Consider the following 19,673-nt stretch of genomic DNA (forward strand, 5'->3'; position numbering starts at 1 on the left):
GGGTAGTATAGTACTTAGAGAGCAGGTTCTTAAACAGGGTTTCAGCAAGCCATTATCAGCAGCTGGGATAAAGGGAGATATATTGTTGTATCTTGTAGTTGTAAATTTCATTGATCAATAATATATTCTCTTACCAAGTTGGTAAGGGACCGGGACGTATACTATAGGGGTTTAGGGGTCGAACCTGACTAAAATTCTTATGTGTTCTATTTACTTTTCTACACATTATTTTCTGCATTGCATTTAGTCATCTCAATTTACTATCATTGTCAAATTATAATTCCGTTAGGCATGTAAAAGAATAGTAAAGTTGAGCATGTAAAGGAAATGGTGCAGTGCATTTAATTCCTTTGTTTGCACTTGGGTTCAAAGAAATTAAGCGAGATAATAAAGGCATAAAATAAATTCACATCTAAAGAAAATTTTACTTCTATAATTTTTCTCTGATAGCAATAGCAAATGCATGAAGATTTAAATTTTGAGTGATTAGAATTCGAAGATCCCTTTATTTTATGTAAAAATCTAAAGGATAGGTTCGCTCACCAGAAACTAGTTTATCTATATGCAGCAGAAAATGACTGGGTTAATATAAGACTTCAGGATGTGCATATAGCCCTTAACTTAACACAGATGCACATGGAGCGTAAAGAGACTTCAGGATGTGCATATAGCCCTTAACTTAGCACAGATGCACATGGAGCGTAAAGATAAAGATGAGAAAAATGAATAGGATGTATGTATAATGATACAAAACCATATTTCATATTTCTTAGCCCGTAAGTTATCCAAGTTTTAGGTCATAAGTCTAATCAAATTTTAAATCTCAGTCCTTTTCTAATTTTAATTCCTTTTTTCCTAATATTTTATTATTAATCTAATTTTAAAAATTACCGGATGTTACACCAATATTCACTAATTTATTGGAATTGAGATCAAAATATACATCCTGCAAAAACAATATAAATGTAAATATTGATAACAACTTATAGATGTATTAAATAGTTTAGCAAAAGAAATATTAGAATATTTGGAAAACAAATTAATTATAAGACCTACGTTAGATTCCTCTTTCCATCCATGACTAAACAAATACTTTCCTCTAAAAAAAGATCAACAATCCAGATTATATTACAATTAAATTTATTAATTAAAATAATTTAAATATATAACTAAAAGATAAATTTTATTAGCCATAAAGTAAATAATGATTAAACTATAAAATTTTATTGATTTGTTAAATAATATATTAAAATAATGGTATCTTTCCACTAGGGCAAAAAAACCCTAAGAAACTAAAAGACTAAGAACAAATAAAAAATATGTTAATATTGTAACTATGTGTTATACATTTTTTTTAAATATAAAAATTATATTGTAGACATCCAACATATACATTAAAAAAGAGCATATTAGTACACTATTTTTTAGTACATTATAATAAAATTATGTATTTTTAACAAAAAAGATAGACAAAAAATTGTGTATTAAAAAAAACTTGATAGGAGATGTTTACCAACTTTGATGAATAACAAATGAGGAAGCTCCCATGGTTCATGATGCGTCCCCGATTTATGAATGATGACTGATAGGATATATATTTTAAATTTGTATACTAAAGAGATATATGAAATTATAAGTAAAAATATGTCATATATATGTATATATACCTAGAATATAAACGAGTATATAAAGTTTTAGTGTGTGCATTATATATAAAAATTTGAGTACATAAATGTATTAATATGTTATGTTTGTACATGAAATAGAATATGAATAATTAAATTAATTACTTGTTATAATTTTCAAAAAATTTAAGCTAGTTAAATATATTGGATATAAAATACAATGTGTTAAAATATTGCTATTGAATATGCATGATTATATCAAATTAAATGTACTATGTATAAAAAAGAAGAATATGTATAAATTAAAATATTATATTTTGTAAATGCATGAAATATATGTGTATAGTTAAATTATTTATATGTTATACTTACAAAAAATAGGGTTAGATGTATTAGGTATAAAATATAATAATATACATAAGATGGAATATGAATGATTATATTAAATTATGTTTTACTTATTAAAAAGAGGAGAATAAATATTTTATACATATATTGTATATAATATGGATATTTTTTTTGTTAAAATTTTCAAAAAATCAGGTTTAACATATTTTATACAAGATATAAGTTAAACTATTATGTATTAAAATAACATACTTATATAATGTATGTTTAATTTATCTCTCAAAACTAGAAATGATATGTTTTGCACAGGAAATGAGGAAATGAAAGGCTCATATCTGTAAAATGACTCCCTCCATACATGTCTTTTTAACTATAAATTTATATGTTATCTTAAAATATTAAAAAATACAAGAAAATTAGATATAATTTCTGATAATATAAATTTTGAATTATATTTAATTATAAATAAAGAATAATTTACGGTCAAAACATAAAAAATTTGATCATAATTAAAATAAGACACCTAATATCTAATATGAGATGGAGGCAGTGCCTTAAAAATCATCATGATTGCTAAATAAAGTAAAAATTTGCAACAATTACTATAATGTTCTTCACTTTTGACAAATTTGGTACTCGCTCTAATCCATTATTTATGTAGTTTGACTTATTTTTAGGGGCTTTGAAAATAAATTAAAAATTATTATTTCTGATTTTTTTTCTGAATAAAAATTTATATATTAAATTTTAATTCAAAAAAAAGAAATTTGAAAAAAAATATATTTTTTACTATATTTTCATAGACCAAAGGAAGTATTACATTTAATACATAAAAATTTATCAAAAAAATAAAAAGAAAGTATATATTTAGCTAGAACTAAAGATTCTGATATGATCTTTTTCTTTCCCTTTTCCTTTAAGTTTTTTAATTTTTGGTTATAATTTCATTTGTAATTTTATTCTAATTACAAACATACGTTTTCATTTAGCAATATGATATACTTACCACATCACAATATAGTTAAAAATGAGCGGAAAATAGGCTTAATTCTTAAATACAAAGAATAATAAAATTGTATAATTTTTTTTACTCTTTGTTTGTTTTTAATTATATAATATAATTATTTAAAAATTATTGTATTAAATTGTAACAAAAAATATTTATATATAATTTTTTTGTTGCAATTTACATAATAGTGCATGTTATTTTTTCTAACATATGCATATTAACTTTTTTTAATAATTAAAATTATTATTGATATTTTATACTCCCTCTGTCTTTTTAATTTTTTTACACTTTCCTTTTTTAGATGTCCCATTCATTTCTTTACATTTCAAAACTTACCAAAAATAGTTAATGGGTCCTCTTATTTCTCCAATTTTTCTTTCTTTTCACACTATTTTTACCCCACTATTTTTATTTTATATATTAAAAATGGGTCCCGCCACTTCACCCACTTTTATTTATCCTTTTCGCTACTTTATACATATTTCTTAATTTTCGTGTCCAATTTTTTGATAACAAATTAAAAGGACGGAGGGAATAGTATTTAATAAATCGTTTTTCAACGAGAAGAATTTTAAGTATATATAGAATGCCAGCAAAGATTGCTTAGTTGGATCCTATTGATCACACTCAATTTCAGGGAGAAAAATTTATTATTACACAATTTATCTCGGGTTCACATAGTATATATAGGGAATACATGCTTTGTTATAAAAATCAGCCGATTTTTTAAAAATCGCCGATAAATCGCTCAAAAATTGGTCAAAAATATTTGTCCGATTTGACCGATTTCCGATAAATCGCCGATTAATCATCCGATTTTTTAAAAATCGTCCGATAAATCGTAAATCGGTACCTCAACTGAATAGTTCCGATTTCCAAAATCTATAACGCTTGATACATGGGAAAGAGTCATCTACACTGATTAGTTAGTCAAATTAAATAATTTTACTGGCTATTTGATACTTACAGGGTTTATGATCAAATTTTTACTGCATCTAGCAGATTATGTTCTTGATTTGTTTGTAAGCTAAACAATTAAGCTCAATACAGTCCCTGCATCATTTTGCTTGTAAGCTAAATACAGTCTCTGCGTCCATTCTTAAACCAAGAACTAATAACTACAACTACAACTAACACAATTCAACTCCCAAAATGAAACTGCACAAAATCAAGAACTCAAACCAAGATCACCATCTTCTAACAATCAAAATCTCAACTTTCCAACTACCCTTTTCAAGATTCACCTTCAATTGCATCTTCCTCATCTCAATTTTCAATTTCACAGTTTCTTCATCATCATTCCCAATACCACCCCCAATTCCAATTTTACCCCTCCCAACTTCACCTCAACTCTCATGGCAGCTCTCAGAAATGGCCCTTTTTCTCCACTTTGGGCCAAACACTTTTACCAACACTGAATGGGGCTCAGGTCATGCTGACCCATCTGTATTTGCACCCATGGATCTTAATGTGACCCAATGGGTCAATGTAGCTAAAGAAAATGGGTTTTCAAGAGTTATTTTAACAGCTAAACATCATGATGGGTTTTGCTTGTGGCCTTCTGATTTTACTGATTATTCAGTAAAGTCAAGTTCTTGGAGAAATGGGAGTGGTGATGTTGTGGGTGAATTGGCTGAGGCTGCTGCTAAGGCTGGGATTCAGTTAGGTCTTTATCTTTCTCCATGGGATCGGCACGAAAGGGTCTATGGGAAGACAGTGGAATACAATGAGTACTATATGGGACAAATGACTGAGCTACTTACAAGGTAGAATTTCGGTTTTTATTGATTTTTGAGCTTGTTTAATTACGTTGAAATCTTTACTTGTTACTTATGATTGAGTTATAAGTTGTTATTTGTTTGGAAATATATTAGATATGGTGAGGTGAAGGAGGTATGGTTGGATGGTGCCAAAGGTGAGGATGAAAAGGATATGGAATATTTTTTCGATGATTGGTTTAGTCTCATTCATCAACTGCAGCCTGGCGCGGTCATTTTCTCTGATGCTGGTCCGGACACAAGATGGGTTGGAGATGAAGCTGGTTATGCTAGCAATACATGCTGGTCCCTGTTTAATCGTAGTGATGCAACTATAGGTGGCACTGACACTCAGTAAGTCCTTTCTCAATGCACATATCTTTATCAGTTTACATTGAATTCTGTGAGTTTTTTTAGCTTCGATAAATATATATTCCTATAGAATATAGTGCCAAAATCTTCATAATTGATTCTAGTGAAAAAAATGTGTCATTTGGATGTTTACACGAGGTCATATATTAAAGCTGAGCCCGTGTGTTTTATTATCTAGCACCAGTTCAACAGCAATTTGAATGCAGCTCTTCATGGATTTGACAGAACTATGCAACTAGATGACAACGGCTTTAAATTGTTAGGCTTTCTCATGTGATGATATGAACTTCCCATTGACCTAAATATATGTCCTTGTTATTCGAAGTGTTCTTGCCTACTTAGCAGGCCTAGTAAGATCAAATTAGTTAAATGGTGATTCTATTTGTTTTGAAAAGGTTATTGTGTTTGATAACATCATCTGATGGAATAAGCCTAAGCCAATAGGGCAACTTATCACAATTCATAGTTTTCCCGCATCAGTTGAGTAATGCAATTACTATGTATGCATTCAAGATATTATTGTGATGATTACATAGAACAAATTTATTTTACAAGCATATGTGGATCAAACTCTTTTTTTTGTCCTTACCAGTTCCGCTAAATAACCAGTAAATTCTTTGTATCTATATGTTTGCTGAGTTATGGAATTATTAAATTTCCTTCTAAAATATCCATTCCCAAGACGGCAGATTCTCAAAGAGTTATTCCTATATACTAATTGTACACAACACTGCATCTACAACTGATCTGTTGATTCTTTAGAAAAATGCAAATTTACTTTAATTGTTTTACGTGTGATGCCCATAATAATTACCTGTTATTTTTTCTACATTGAACTAAGAAATATGTACACCTCAGTAATCATTTGCTCTTTGTAAAATTGAAAAACCAGGTATTCTCAACAAGGAGACCCCTATGGCCATGACTGGGTACCTGCCGAGTGTGATGTCTCCATTAGGCCGGGTTGGTTTTGGCATACAGATGAAGTTCCAAAATCTGCGTTGAATCTTCTTGACTTATTCTATAAGTCAGTTGGCAGAAACTGTCTTTTGTTGCTCAACATACCTCCTAATTCATCAGGTCTTATATCAGACAAAGATATAGAGGTCCTAGGCGAATTTACCAAACTCCGGAGCTTTATATTTTCCCACAATTTAGCTAAAAATGCTAAACTCTCTGTCAGCAGCACACGGGGAGGTTTAAATGATTCTCGATTTGAATCTTACAATGTCCTCAAAGAGGGAATTTATAGCTATTGGGCTCCTCGTAAGGATCAGTCAAGTTGGGTGTTGTATCTAGATTTCCCAGAGTTGGTGACATTCAACGTCTTGCTTGTGCAAGAGCCAATCCAAATGGGGCAACGTATAATCAAATTCCATCTTGATATTCTAAATAAGAAAGGAGAGTGGCAGAAAGTGGCTAAAGGCACTACAGTAGGATATCAAAGGCTTTTATTGTTCCCCAAAGCAGAAACACATGGCATAAGGCTTGTTATCGACAAGTCTCGAGCAGATCCCCTAATTTCCTATTTGGGAATTTTCAGAGATCCATTCACTAACACAAATAATTTGCACTCTACTAATGTTGTCCCTAAAGTAGACTTCAAATACAGCTTGTTCAGCAAAATACAAACAAAACTCCTCAGATGGCTTCAATCTAGTATTTAGATAATTTTGTATTTTTTTCTAAGAGTGGTTTAGTGGGTTTTCATCTTCTTCAATATCTGGATTCTGGAGTCTGGTCTGCTTGTATATTGTATTTTTGTGCCTCTTGTATAAATGTATGGTTCTTCAACACTGATGATGTAGCCAGTTCTGCAACCGGAACCGGTGTTGCATGTATATGTCATATTGTGAACATCATGTTGTACAAACATTTGAGTAACAAATGAGTAAATTATAGAAGATTGTTTTACTAATTAATTATTAATTCCGTGATGGTTTTTGTATTTAAGACTGAAGTTAAGAATGTTGGCCAGGAGCAGGAGTACACTGTGACTGGGGAGTTGGGACTAGTATTTACTATTTAGCCATTGTTCGGTCCTACAGTAATTTTGGAAAAATAAAGGGTTATCACTTTTCCCTAGTCATGATTGTAAAATGTAAATCTTGTTTATAATATATTTTTTTTTAACATATGACGTTTTACTTTTTGGCACACATATTTAGGAGGGTACATATTTAGGAGGGTTGACCACATAGTTAGAATTATGATTTTTTTTTTTAAAAAAATTGAATAAAAATATGAGATCAAAATTTTTATTCACAAAAATAATTTTTTGAAAAAAATTATTTTAGCTATATGGTCAAACCTCCTAAACATGTGTGCCAAAAAGTCAAACGTCATATGATAAAAAACAGAGGGAGTAATAATGATTGTCAAAACTTAATCCAAAAGACTTATAAAACTTATCGAGGAAATCTCTCAAAATTTATTGAGGAATACTTGCAGAGCTTCTTAGAAGAATAAACTTAGTAAGGAAAAATTGTAAAACTTTTTAAGGAAGACTTAAAGCATCTCCAACCACATAGAAACTTAGCTAAAAATCATTAATACATAATATAAATAAAAAATATAGAGATTATGTAAAAAAATTCATCTCCAATGGTACATTCCCCTTATTTATAAATAGAGTAAATTGCAGTTTGCATCCCTTTGTTTTAGACAATTTGTACTTTGATACCACTTCTTTCACTAATTGCAGTTTGCACCCAGGACTTAAACTGGCGCTGCAAATCACACCCTTTTGACCCATTCAGTTAAAGTTGACTGTTATATATATGTCTAACGTCAGGGGCATTTCAGTCTTTTCATAATACAATTTATATTTTAATTGGCATATGAATGTTAAAAGTAAGCGTCGATTACATTGTCTCCCCAAAACAAACCTCTATTACATGTATGTAATGTTTGAGAACCCTAATTCCCAAATTACAAACACAAAATCCCATTAATCTAGAGCCATGAGAGGTCGATTGAGAGTTGTATTCGATGCTGATCATGTAATAAGTCCCGAGAAATCGAAGAATGAATTTGAATCCGATAAAACTCCCGAGAAATCGAAGAATGAAGTTGAATCCAGTAAAGACGGGGGTGTTGTGGTCGATTTTGGTCTTTCTGATGGCAAAGAGTATCCGACATATAAGGGTAATTTTCTTTGTATCGTTTTTATAATAACCTTGCATATTAACGTAGTTGCGGATTAATATATGTTGTTACATGCAGTATGATATATGTTAAAGTGATGTATTGATGTGTTTTAACAGGATTTTGCATGTTTTTTTCTTGTTAAAGTATGTTCAATTTATATTTGCATGTGGCTTATGTATTTTGCATAAATTAGTCCTTACTTTACGATTAAACTGCATTTTGATGAAAAATTCAACAAAGACTTTACTTTGTATTTTGGTGGGAAGATTGCGTATTTTGTTCAAAAACTGAAATTGACTGAAATGGAAGCTATGTATGGAGAAATAGGATCTAGCTAGTACCAGAATAATGAATTTTTGGTTTTTGTCGAATGAACTGGATGTGTGTGCTGATAATTTATTTCCTCTTGAGACTCAAAGCGATTTGGATATAAAAATTGACTGGGTTGAGTCCGGTTACAAAATGATAACCATGTATGCAACCTCAAATTGTCCTGATTCGAATGATGAAAATATGGATTTCTCCTTCACACAATTGGTTATAGATGAAAGAATTAAGAGGATAGAAGACATTAGAGTTGAAGTAGAAGGATATTTGAATGAGTTGATGGTAGAGGCTATAAAAGAATCAGAAAAATCAGGAGAGGATAAAGTAAGCTTCCTTGGTGACAGCTCCAACATGGACTCCAGTGATGGTCAATATCCTAAACCTAAGAAGAGAGTGAAGAGAGTGCCACCTCCCAATCCACCTTACAGGAGTAGATGGAGAGGTAGATATTCTATGTTGAGGGGATTGTTCAAGAACACAGAAGATACACCTGTCATACTTGATGGTGATAATGACATTGATGATGACAACAAAAAGAGCGGGAAGGAAAAACCTAAAAAAGGGAAAAAAGGCAAAAAGTGGGAAACAAGAGGATAAAGATCATGCAAAGAAGGAAAAACTTGGAAAAGAAAATGCCACAGATAAGGGTAAAAATAAAATTGATGATAACAAGCCACAAGGTGAGGATCAGTTTCCATAAGGTCAATCATCTAATATTGAGAATGAAGCAGAGGGTGAGGAACAGATGCATCCAACTACAGGGGATGGGAACAATTCATTAGAAACCAAGCAAAAGGTGATGGATCCTGATGATGGTAGTAAGCAAGAAGGTAAAGGTGTATTGACTGAAGGTGAGGGTGCTGAATTTGAAGGAGAAGATGGTAATTATGATAGTGACTCTTCAGAGAGTTCATATGATAACAATGGAGATAGAATGACCATCTCTTCCTGTGATGAGGAAGAGATAAAATACCCAGAATTTAATGAAAACACTGATATGGAGGATCCTCAGTTTGAATTGGGTATGTTATTCAGCAGTGGGAAGGTATTTAAGGAGGCTGTTAGAAAACTTGCAATTACACAGCAAAGAGGGATTAGACTGAATAAGAACCTAGTTGATAAAATAAAGTGGATTTGTGTAGAAGGGTGTCAGTGGAAATGTTATGGAATTAAACAACAAAGATTAAGTAATATTCAGATAAGGACCTTGTACAAGCTACACACTTGTAACCCTATATGGGTTCAAAAACAACTGAATTCTACATGGATTGCCAGAGCATATGAACATGAGATAAAGATGAACCCTACCTGGCCAACATATGCTTTCCATGCAAAGGTGGTGAATGACTTACAATGTCATGTATCAGAGATCATGGTATACAGAGCTCTGAGAAAGGCCAAAGATGCAATGAAGGGATGTACCTTATTGCCTGGGCACAAGTGGAAGCAGAATATACCTCAAGTTGGTATTGGTTCTTGGGGAAGTTGAACAAAGACTTGATGATTCAAAATACTGGAACTTACACATTTATCTCCGATAGACAAAAGGTAACTGTTAATGCACTTTTTGTGTAGTTTGTTTATGTTAAGTGTTTTATAACTTTCTTGTATGTGTTCACTTGTAGGGACTTATTAATGCACTTGAAAGTCATTTTCCAGAATCTGAACATAGATTCTGTGTCATGCACTTATACAACAATATGAAGAGTATAAGTAATGGATTTGGCATTAGTAAGACAATGTGGCAGGCAACAAGATCAACAACAGACTACTTCTTTAACATGAACATGAAATCCATAAAAAAGGTAATTCAAGTACTAACATTTTATATTTAGCACTTAACAGTTTCATATCATATTTACCATTTAGCACTTTTTTAATATATGACGGCTGAGCAAGACTTGTTATGACTGGTTGATAGCCAAACCCAAGTCCCCGTGGTCTAGGGCTGGTTTTAGGAAAGTGTGCAAGTCAGATGTCTTGGTGAATAATAACTTTGAAAGTTTCAACAATGCCATAAAAAATACAGAGACAATGGCATTGTCACTATGTTCAAGAATATACACAAGACTTGAATGCAGAGGATACAGAAGAGGAAATCAAAAATGGAGAAGAAAAATACTCGATTTTGTACCAAGAGCATGAAGAAAATAAATCAGTAAGTTATACCAGTTTCAGAAAATTACTCTTACTATAACAGTTGTTTAGTACATGTGCAAATAATTATGTTAATTTTTAGGGCAATTAAACTAGCTGGTAAAGCTACTCCTGTGTGGAATGGTGGAGACAAGTACCATGTCACCATGTTAGCAGGTGGACATGAGGTTGTTGTAGACTTGAAGCATAGAACATGTGCTTGTAGAAAATGGCAGTTGACTGGAATACCATGCTTCCATGCCGTGTCCTGCATTTTTTTTCCAGAAAATGGATCCACTAGATTTCATTCACCAGTGCTATAGCAAGGAAACTTACCTGCAGGTTTACAGTCATATCTTGGAGCCAATAAGTGGAGAGGCTTATTGGGAACAAACTGAGCAAGAGGAGCCCTTGCTTCCATTAAAGAGAACACCTCCAGGAAGGCCTAAAAAAGCCAGAGTTGAGAGAAATGATGTTGTCCCTACTAGAGCAAATAATCCCACAATGCTGAAGAGACAAGAAACTACTCTAAGGTGCTCACACTGTGGCCAATGGGAGCACAATGTGAGGAGTTGTCCAAGAAAGGTATGATTTAATTCATGGTATTTATGTATTTTTTTAGGAACTAATCTAAGTAGCAGTAAATTTTGTTCTCTAGCAAGCTGAAGAAGCACAAGGTGAAGGGGGAGTTAACTGGCAACCTAAAACTCCGAAGTGTTCTTATTGCTTAGAAGAAGGCCATAACATGAGATCATGCACTTCTATGGTATGAACCTCTAAATTTATGTCTATTTTTAAAGTTTCAGTTTCACCCTGTAAATGTTGAGAATGAATGTGCAGATTGTGGACATTAAAAAGAAGAAGAAAGATGCAGATGCATAATTGCAACCAACCTTCAAGGAGAAATTGGAAAAATTGCAAAAATCACAAAATGACATGTGTGCTCAAGTATCTTCATTAAAGAAGTCTCATGACAATGCTAAGAAGACCAACACTGTGAAGCATGGAGGAGTTGTGAAGCCCTTCAAACCACCAGCACAAGTAACACTGAGACAGTTGCAGGCTGCACTGGTAAAGAAGAAAAAAGCCTTGGGAAAAAGGAAAAGGAACCTTAATGTTTGATGAATTTGTACTAGACTTGTGTTCTTCAATATCTACTAGACTTAAGCTTTTATTATGTGCTAAACCTTGGGATTCAGTTCACATCTTTTGTGGTCACTCGTGATGAGATTTTTGTTGAACAATGGCTGTGAATGTATGGGATGTGAGTTTGTTCTCACTTTTGTGATATCTTGTATTTGATGAAGTTTGAACATTTATGCTATCTCATCTGTTTGTCATTTTTCATTTCATAGTTTGGTTTGCATTTATAGCATCTCATCAATTCAAATTCAATTCAGCACTTAAATTTCCTAACTACTAAACCAACTACATCAATATCATATTGGTTAAAACAACAAAAGGATCAACAAAACAACCAAGTTAAGTAAATTAACTAAATATCAATAAAACCATGTTTCTTACAATCAAGATCAAGTAAACACATGTCTCTTCTACATTAATAAAAGGAAACTAAATTACTACATCTTCTCTATAGCTTCTGTCTTGCAAATCCAATACAGTAGTATTGCAATCCATGTCACAATCAACAAAGTAAGTGGTAACTTGCTACTTGGCTTTTCATCAAACACTTTGTAGCCCAGATTCTTACATACTTCACCTTCATCCAAACAAACATCAACCCTCTGAATTTCAGCTTCTTTTTGTATGCTTTCAAGATGGTTAATCCTACGCAAAAGACCGGGAATGATTATTCTTGCTCGCTCACGCAATGGACCATCCAACCATCTGAAATAACTACATCGAGTACATGACATAAAACGTCGACCAGCATTGATAATTGTCCAAGCCGTTTTAGCATAAATCCATGCTCCACAAACACACCTCTCAGCCATTTTTCTGAATGGTTTTAGCACAAAAATGTCATATACATACATATTTACAAGGGGGGGAAGGTTATTATATACATGGGGAAAAAACAGTACCGTTAGAAAGAGTTACAAAATTTAAGACCATTTAGGCCTTATCATATTTCTCACTAACGGTCATATTTGACGGTGCACTGGAAGGGTGCGTTTTGCAGCGCCAATTTAAGTCTTGGATGCAAACTGTAATTAGTGAAAGAAGTGGTACCAAAGTGCCAATTGTCTAAACCAAAGGGATGCAAACTGCAATTTACTCTTATAAATATATCCAACTTCTTGATGTTAGCTATATTTGTCGAACAACTACAGACCTGTAATAAAAAAAAAATCATTTATTACCATATTGAAGTAATATATTTTATTTATAAAAACATAAAATTTTAATAACATACTCCCTCCGTCCCAGTGGGATGTTTACGTTACTATTCGGCACACATTTCAAGACTTATATAAAGTATAGTTTCATAATGTTTTTTCAAATTTTTTTTTTTTGAATAAAAGTTTAAACATAAAACTTTTATTCAGAAAAAAAATTATAAAAAAAAAATTATGAAACTATACTTTAAACGAGCATTGAAAAGCGTGCCGAAAATTAACGTAAAGAATCCAGTGGGACGGAGGGAGTACTATTTTTAAAATATAGCTAACCAATATAGCTAATACTATCGAAGTACAATGTCTTACATGTTCAATAAATTTTATATATTATCCTATAGGTCCAATATAGCCAAACAATTATAACTAACATCATTGGAGATGCTTTTACTATACTTACCCGTAAAGAATTACTATACTTACTCGTAAAGAATTACTATACTTATAAAAAAAGATTTAGATAACTTGTTTAGTAAGACTTATCAACCAACCTCTCTATAAATAGAACTTTCAGTTATTGAAATCAGATATACTCAATTATATTGAAATACAATTCTTTTTTCAACTTTTATTTTCTCTATACGTGCAATTATTAAGTTATTTATAATCAAGCAATTCAAGATTTTCATAATCAAGTAATTCAAGATTTACAACACGTTATTTACAACAAATCTAAGTTTTTGGTCACTCTATATTTTAAGGTTTTCCCTTCCCCAAATACCCAATTATTTTTCATTATCAAGCTAACATTAACGCTGTGTTCCAGAAACTTTTTTTGGAGGGAAAAGAAAAGAAATGTAAAGAATACATTTAACTTGTTCCCGAACAACTTATATGAAAGAAAGGAAAAGAAAGCTGCAGATTTGGGAAGAAGTTTTCTTTATTTTTGTCTCCAAAATCTTCTTCCCACTTTTGGAAAGATTAGAAGAGAAAGGAAAATTGATTATTTTCTATTTTTTTCTTTTCTATCCTAGATTCGGGAACACAGCAACCAGAATAATTTCATTAAATAAATTATTATTTTCATTTTTTTTTTTTGGAATAATCACTTGAAACGCCGCTCAAGCAAAACCGAACCCAGTAATCAACCAAGACCGCTTGACTTTGTCGACAAGCTCCTCTTTAACAACAGAATTGGTATACATTTGAAACAGCAAGCGCGCCTAAATAAAAAACCCTAGACAAGGCAGGGTAGCGCCATGGAAACAGGGGATTCAAGAACACTAAATTGCACAGTGGTGGCAATAGATCACTCCAATTATTACTACTCTGTTTGTTCTCTCTGTCAAAAATCTCTACCCCCAGATAACAACAATAATAATATCAACAACCCCTCCTCTTCTCCTGTTTGCAATCACTGTCATTTCAACAACCCTTCTTCTCCTTCGCCTCCTAAACGCCTCTTTCGTGTCCTTGTAAGTATTTTCTATCTGGGCTTCATTTATATATGCAAGTAGGTTTGGATTTTGCCTTGATATGAAAATGGTTTTGTGTGATTTTCTTGATTTTTGATACAGATGTCTTTAGCTTCTGATACAGAGGTGTTTGTGGTGGTTATGTTTGATAGAGCAGCTAGAGTTCTGTTTGGTTGCTCTGCTGATGACTTCTTTCATTTTGCCAAGTTGCATCCCTTTTCGGGTTTGTAAAATCCCCCCTTTTACTTCTGTTTGGTTGCGTAATTTTCAGAATGAGGATCATCTTCTTTTTTTTACATCGTGCTTTCAAATGTTTATCTTGCATATACGTGTTATAAAGATGCACTTATCTCACTTACTAAGAATGTGCAACTTTTCGAATTAATTAAAAATGCGTACTTGATGTAAAAAGTTGAGCCTCTTTCTTTTTTTGATTGGGGCATTTTGGGTTATCTTTGTCAAAATTGTGCCATTTTGTGCATTCTTTTCCTGTGCGTGTGTTCACATTTATATTGTAGTTACATTAGTTTCATACAGAGATTTTTTCTGCTCTGCGCGGATGATAAATTGTACTTTTTGGGATTTTTATGGTGTAACATTTCTAGTATATATTTTGGTTCGATTACTAGTACTTTTTGAAAGAAACGGGAGAAGAGTTTGAGTTTTAATCTATAACTAACATCAATACCATGAAAAATAAGTAATGCAAATGCATAAATTGTCATTGCATAATTAACGTAAAGGGATAGATAATATTGTAAATATGACTATGTAGCTTTTAAGCGCTTTTGGTGTATGTGTGACGTACAGATTGTCGAAACACTTCTCATCGTTTCTGATCCATGGTGATGTTTTTATGTAGCTCTTACTGCAGGGAAGATTCTAGAGGGCGAGATGTTGAGAGTGACGCTGTCAAAACCTAAAAATGCAAATGCACAACATGAAAGAGTTGTATCAGTTGTTCCTCTGCGCTCCAATTTTGATCCAGCAATTGAGACCTTAAGGCAAATGTATGGAGGATAAGTTGATCAGTAGTCAGTGTCACAGTGATTGATGGTACATCTAGTAAGAGTTTTTTTTAGTTTTTCCATTTGTCAAAAGCTGAAAAATTGTCTGTTTTTTACTTGAGCTTTTCTTTGCTAAAGATTCATTGTTTCGTAAAGCAAGAATAGTTTCTTTTTTCCAATTTGTCTCCCGGCCTCTTTTTAATAGCATGTGGCATTATTTCTAGTCCCTTTTGAGACCTTTCAAATTTTTGTCCCTTCCATGTTATCTTAGTATGGATCTATGCTTTTTCTGTTCTTGAATCCTTAATTTTAGATATTTTTCCTTGTGTGTAACCAACATATCCCGTATATTACACTCAAAAGTGAGGTGTGGCAATGGTTAAGCCGTATGAGACCTTAAGCCTACTCCAAGAAAAAGCGTTAATTTTGAGAACCCATGCTTCTAATCTACATAATTGCTTTCGCTATATTTTGCTTATTTTGCTTGGGGTAGCCTAAAATTCCTTAGTGTGGCGAATAATCTTAATTGAATCAAATAAGAAAATAAGTCATAAGCTTGCTAAAGCATAGATTTGCTCATGTAAATGACGCTATGATCAAGTACATGTCAATGTTCATCAATGCTACAAGATATTCGACTAGGCACGTAGAAAATGTATTTGTTTCAGGTGCCTAGAAACGAAACAACCAATATGACTTCACTGAGCAAGAGAAAAGCGCACATGGAGCTCCCTGTAGCATGGTGAAAAGGGAAGTGTTGAACTGTCGTGACCAATTCTTTCTAAGGTTTCTTATGCATGGAGATGGATTAGTTGTGCTTGGTTCTTGTATTAGTTATAATAGCCTTATAGGTATACAGAAGTATAAAACATCATGCTTCCATGTAAATTCTCTTTATTGAATTTTATTTTCAGTTAGTAGCACTATACAATAGTAAAATTTGTAAAATCCCTTGATTTAGAACAGTCAGTGACAAAATAGGTGATGTAATGCATTTTTCTTTTGCTTGATCACATGTGGTGCATTTAAAGTAGGTTCTTTAGTGTAGATATGATAATAAGCTAGGATCGCTTAAGGCTAATCTTGTTTTCATGTCATAGCAGGTTTCCCCTGCATCCATGTAGTTGGCATCTCAAAGAAGCTTGGGGTTGATCCGTTGGTACCCAGCATTAGATACCTGTTTATAAGAGGTGTTCTGTTGGTACCCAGCCCGTTTTTCTTTTTCTCTTCTTACTGGTCCCGATTCTCTGTAGAACCTCTCTCGGCCTTTCTCTCCTTCCTCTCCCGGTGATTCTCTCCTCTCCTCCCTTTTATTTTCCGGCCGATTCTCACTTTGAGACCAAATTCCTGTTCCACTTCACTTTCTAACCGATATATTGACTATATAGATACAAGTCGATCGAGACAACCAGGAATAGACGAAATGGATGAAAAGTAGAGTTGAATAGTATGAAATATTGGGTTCGTAGCACTGCATGAGCAGCAGGTCAAAGGATAAGTAGAATAAAGACGGTGATGTCTTGAGACAGAATGCCAGAATAGATGTGTCATTGCGAGTATGACTAACTGCTTAAACCAAAGGCAAGTTTTCTACGCTATTCTAATTCCAGAATAGTTCAATATTTTTTCATATCCAACTGCTTATGATTAAGCAAGTATTGCTTTCCTATTCTCAGTTCAGAATAGATAAATATTTTACATATCGCTGAGTTAAATGTTTATCATGCAAGTACTCTCTGTTATTCTAAGTTCAAAATAGTTCAGTGTTTTTGCTTATCCAAATACTGGATTTATAAAAATTTTATACCAAAAAAATTACCAAACAATCATCTGATTTTTACAACAGCATTTTTTTCAGCAGCACGTTTTCTAGCAGCACAACAATTTTTAACAGCAATCCCAAACAGAGCCTTAATTTATTTCGCAGAAAATAACATCTTTTTGGAATTTTTCATGTAAAATAAATTATTTTCCTGTGTTTGGCTATATCAAATAAAAATATTTTCCATTATTTTTAGCCAAACACATGAAAATGATTTATGAGAAAAGTCATTATCGAAATGAAAAGCCCTTATTTTGCTATTATTAAAAAAAATAAGAAAAACTGTAAGAATACGTTCTTTATGAAAAAAATATTTTTCCCTTTTAAAAAAGGGAACTTGTTGTGAATTGATTTGCCATGTGGTCAAATATTGTAATAGTAGGGCTAAGCTTTAGGAGTAGAAATTTTGTTAATGCATTGATTGTTTTTGTTCTTCATCTTGGCTATAAATACATGGCCTTGGTGAATGTAAAATTTGCACGAAGCATCCTAATATATGCTCTCTATCTCACTACGATTATCAGTCTTTCCCTCTTAGATTTAGTAACCCCTTCTAATATTATTAAAGCTAGTATATTACAACACGTTATCAGTACGAAGCCTTGCCGAAACTGAGAAGGTATAGTTTTAATTTAAATGTACATATATATGAGTAGACGTGGTTACACCCTCTGCATATAATTTAAATATATATATGACCGAAGTAGACGTGGTTATACCCTCTACTAATAATTTAAATATATATGGCCGGAGCACCACCTATTATTTTACGGTACCATTTAATTATGGGTAATACTCAAGTATAGTGGGAACTTTAATTTATAATTTGCATAACTATCGAATAATAAATTTTTGCCTTTAACTAACTTATGCAGGATTGTCCACTTTAATTTATTATTAGTCGGAGATAACTTGCATACACAGACGTCCGTATGGCGGGTGAAAATCCATTTGTCATTTTATATATAGATCTGTTTATAATATTAATGATAATAATGATATATACGTTGATTATTGCGTACTTGTTAACGCACCCGATTAACTAGGATTTTATGTAATATTTACATTGATGAATTAAAATTTAATAATTTTCGTGTTAATTCAGATTTAGTATGACAAATATTACAAGCTTGTTGTTCGTTGCCTTGGACATTTCTGGCGATAATTATTTATCATGGGTACAAGATGTAAAGTTGCATTTGAGTTCAAAGAAATTAAGCGATACAATAAAGGCATAAAATAAATCTATGACTAAAGAATCTGAGTACAATAAAGGCATGCATGAAGATTTAAAATCTGAGTACTTAGAAGTCGAGAATCCCTTTATTTTATGGGAAAATCTAAAGGATAGGTTCGATCACCAGAAACTTGTTTATCTACCTGCAGCTGAAAATGATTGGGCTAATTTAAGATTTCAGGATTTTAAGAGTGTCCGAGCATATACCTCTGCTTTGTTCAAAATAAGTTCTAGGCTTATTATGTGTGGTGAGAAAGTTACGGAAAAAAGAAAAATCAATAAAACACTATCAATTTTTCACCCCAACAATATCAACTTAGCAGAGATGTACATGGAGCGCAAATTTACTAAGTTCGGGGATCTTCTATCAACTCTCCTCGTTGCTGAACATAATTATGAATTGGTGATTAAGAATCTTTAATCCTGTCCAGCAGGATCTGCCCCATTACCTGAAGTAAATAACATGTCATTCCAACAGAATATACGTGGAAAAAGGGTATAGAGGTGGACGGGGCCAAGGGCGGTACCGTTGACGAGGTCGGAGCCACGGGCATTTTCGTCCATATAATAACTCTGGTAACCGGAAGTGACAATCTGAATCACATCGTAAAAGAAAGGCACCACGAGGAGGAAAAACTGAAAATATTTGCTATAGGTGCGGCATGGATGGGCACTGGACACGTAATTGTCATGCCCCAGATGGGCATTTTCGTCCATATAACAACTCTGGTCACCGGAAGTGGCCATCTGAATCACAGAGTAAAAGAAAGCCACCACGAGGAGGAAAAACTGAAAATGTTTGCTATAGGTGCGGCATGGATGGGCACTGGACACGTAATTGTCATGCCCCAGATCATCTTGTTAAGATGTACCAATCTTCTCAAAAATCAAAAGAGAAAATGGTAGAAACAAATTTCGCCAACAATAACATAGATGATTTTCCGAGAATCACAACTGGAGGAATAAGCATTAATGGTCCGAATGAACCTAGCGAAACTCCCATATGGGAGGTTGAAGATTACTTTCATATAATTACTATAGTAGTATGTATTGTGTGCTTTATTTTGTTTGAACTATGTAGTGTGTTATGTTCTTATCAAATAAATTA

At 32.7% G+C, this 19,673-nt stretch overlaps 3 protein-coding genes across 3 annotated transcripts; all 3 read left to right on the forward strand.

The window, feature by feature from the left end:
• The first annotated feature begins 3,989 nt into the window (after positions 1–3,989).
• On the forward strand, positions 3,990–7,029 carry LOC141707401 (alpha-L-fucosidase 1). Its single transcript, XM_074510541.1, has 3 exons — positions 3,990–4,748; positions 4,857–5,093; positions 6,004–7,029. Exons 1-3 carry the CDS (start codon positions 4,135–4,137, stop codon positions 6,776–6,778), a joined length of 1,626 nt encoding a protein of 541 aa, XP_074366642.1. The 5' UTR covers positions 3,990–4,134; the 3' UTR covers positions 6,779–7,029.
• Positions 7,030–9,333: 2,304 nt separating this feature from the next.
• On the forward strand, positions 9,334–11,606 carry LOC141689471 (uncharacterized). The gene is made up of 7 exons (XM_074493773.1): positions 9,334–10,050; positions 10,214–10,393; positions 10,618–10,718; positions 10,828–10,912; positions 11,010–11,309; positions 11,383–11,490; positions 11,565–11,606. The coding sequence occupies exons 1-7, from the start codon at positions 9,334–9,336 to the stop codon at positions 11,604–11,606; spliced, it is 1,533 nt and encodes a 510-aa protein (XP_074349874.1).
• Positions 11,607–14,283: 2,677 nt separating this feature from the next.
• Positions 14,284–19,471, forward strand: LOC141689479 (uncharacterized). The gene is made up of 5 exons (XM_074493781.1): positions 14,284–14,499; positions 14,602–14,722; positions 15,362–15,509; positions 18,891–18,916; positions 19,044–19,471. The coding sequence occupies exons 1-5, from the start codon at positions 14,284–14,286 to the stop codon at positions 19,469–19,471; spliced, it is 939 nt and encodes a 312-aa protein (XP_074349882.1).
• The last annotated feature ends 202 nt before the right edge of the window (positions 19,472–19,673 follow it).

The sequence above is a fragment of the Apium graveolens genome, chromosome 2 (genome assembly GCF_009905375.1).
Source record: "Apium graveolens cultivar Ventura chromosome 2, ASM990537v1, whole genome shotgun sequence".
In the NCBI taxonomy this organism is placed as follows: Eukaryota; Viridiplantae; Streptophyta; class Magnoliopsida; order Apiales; family Apiaceae; genus Apium; species Apium graveolens.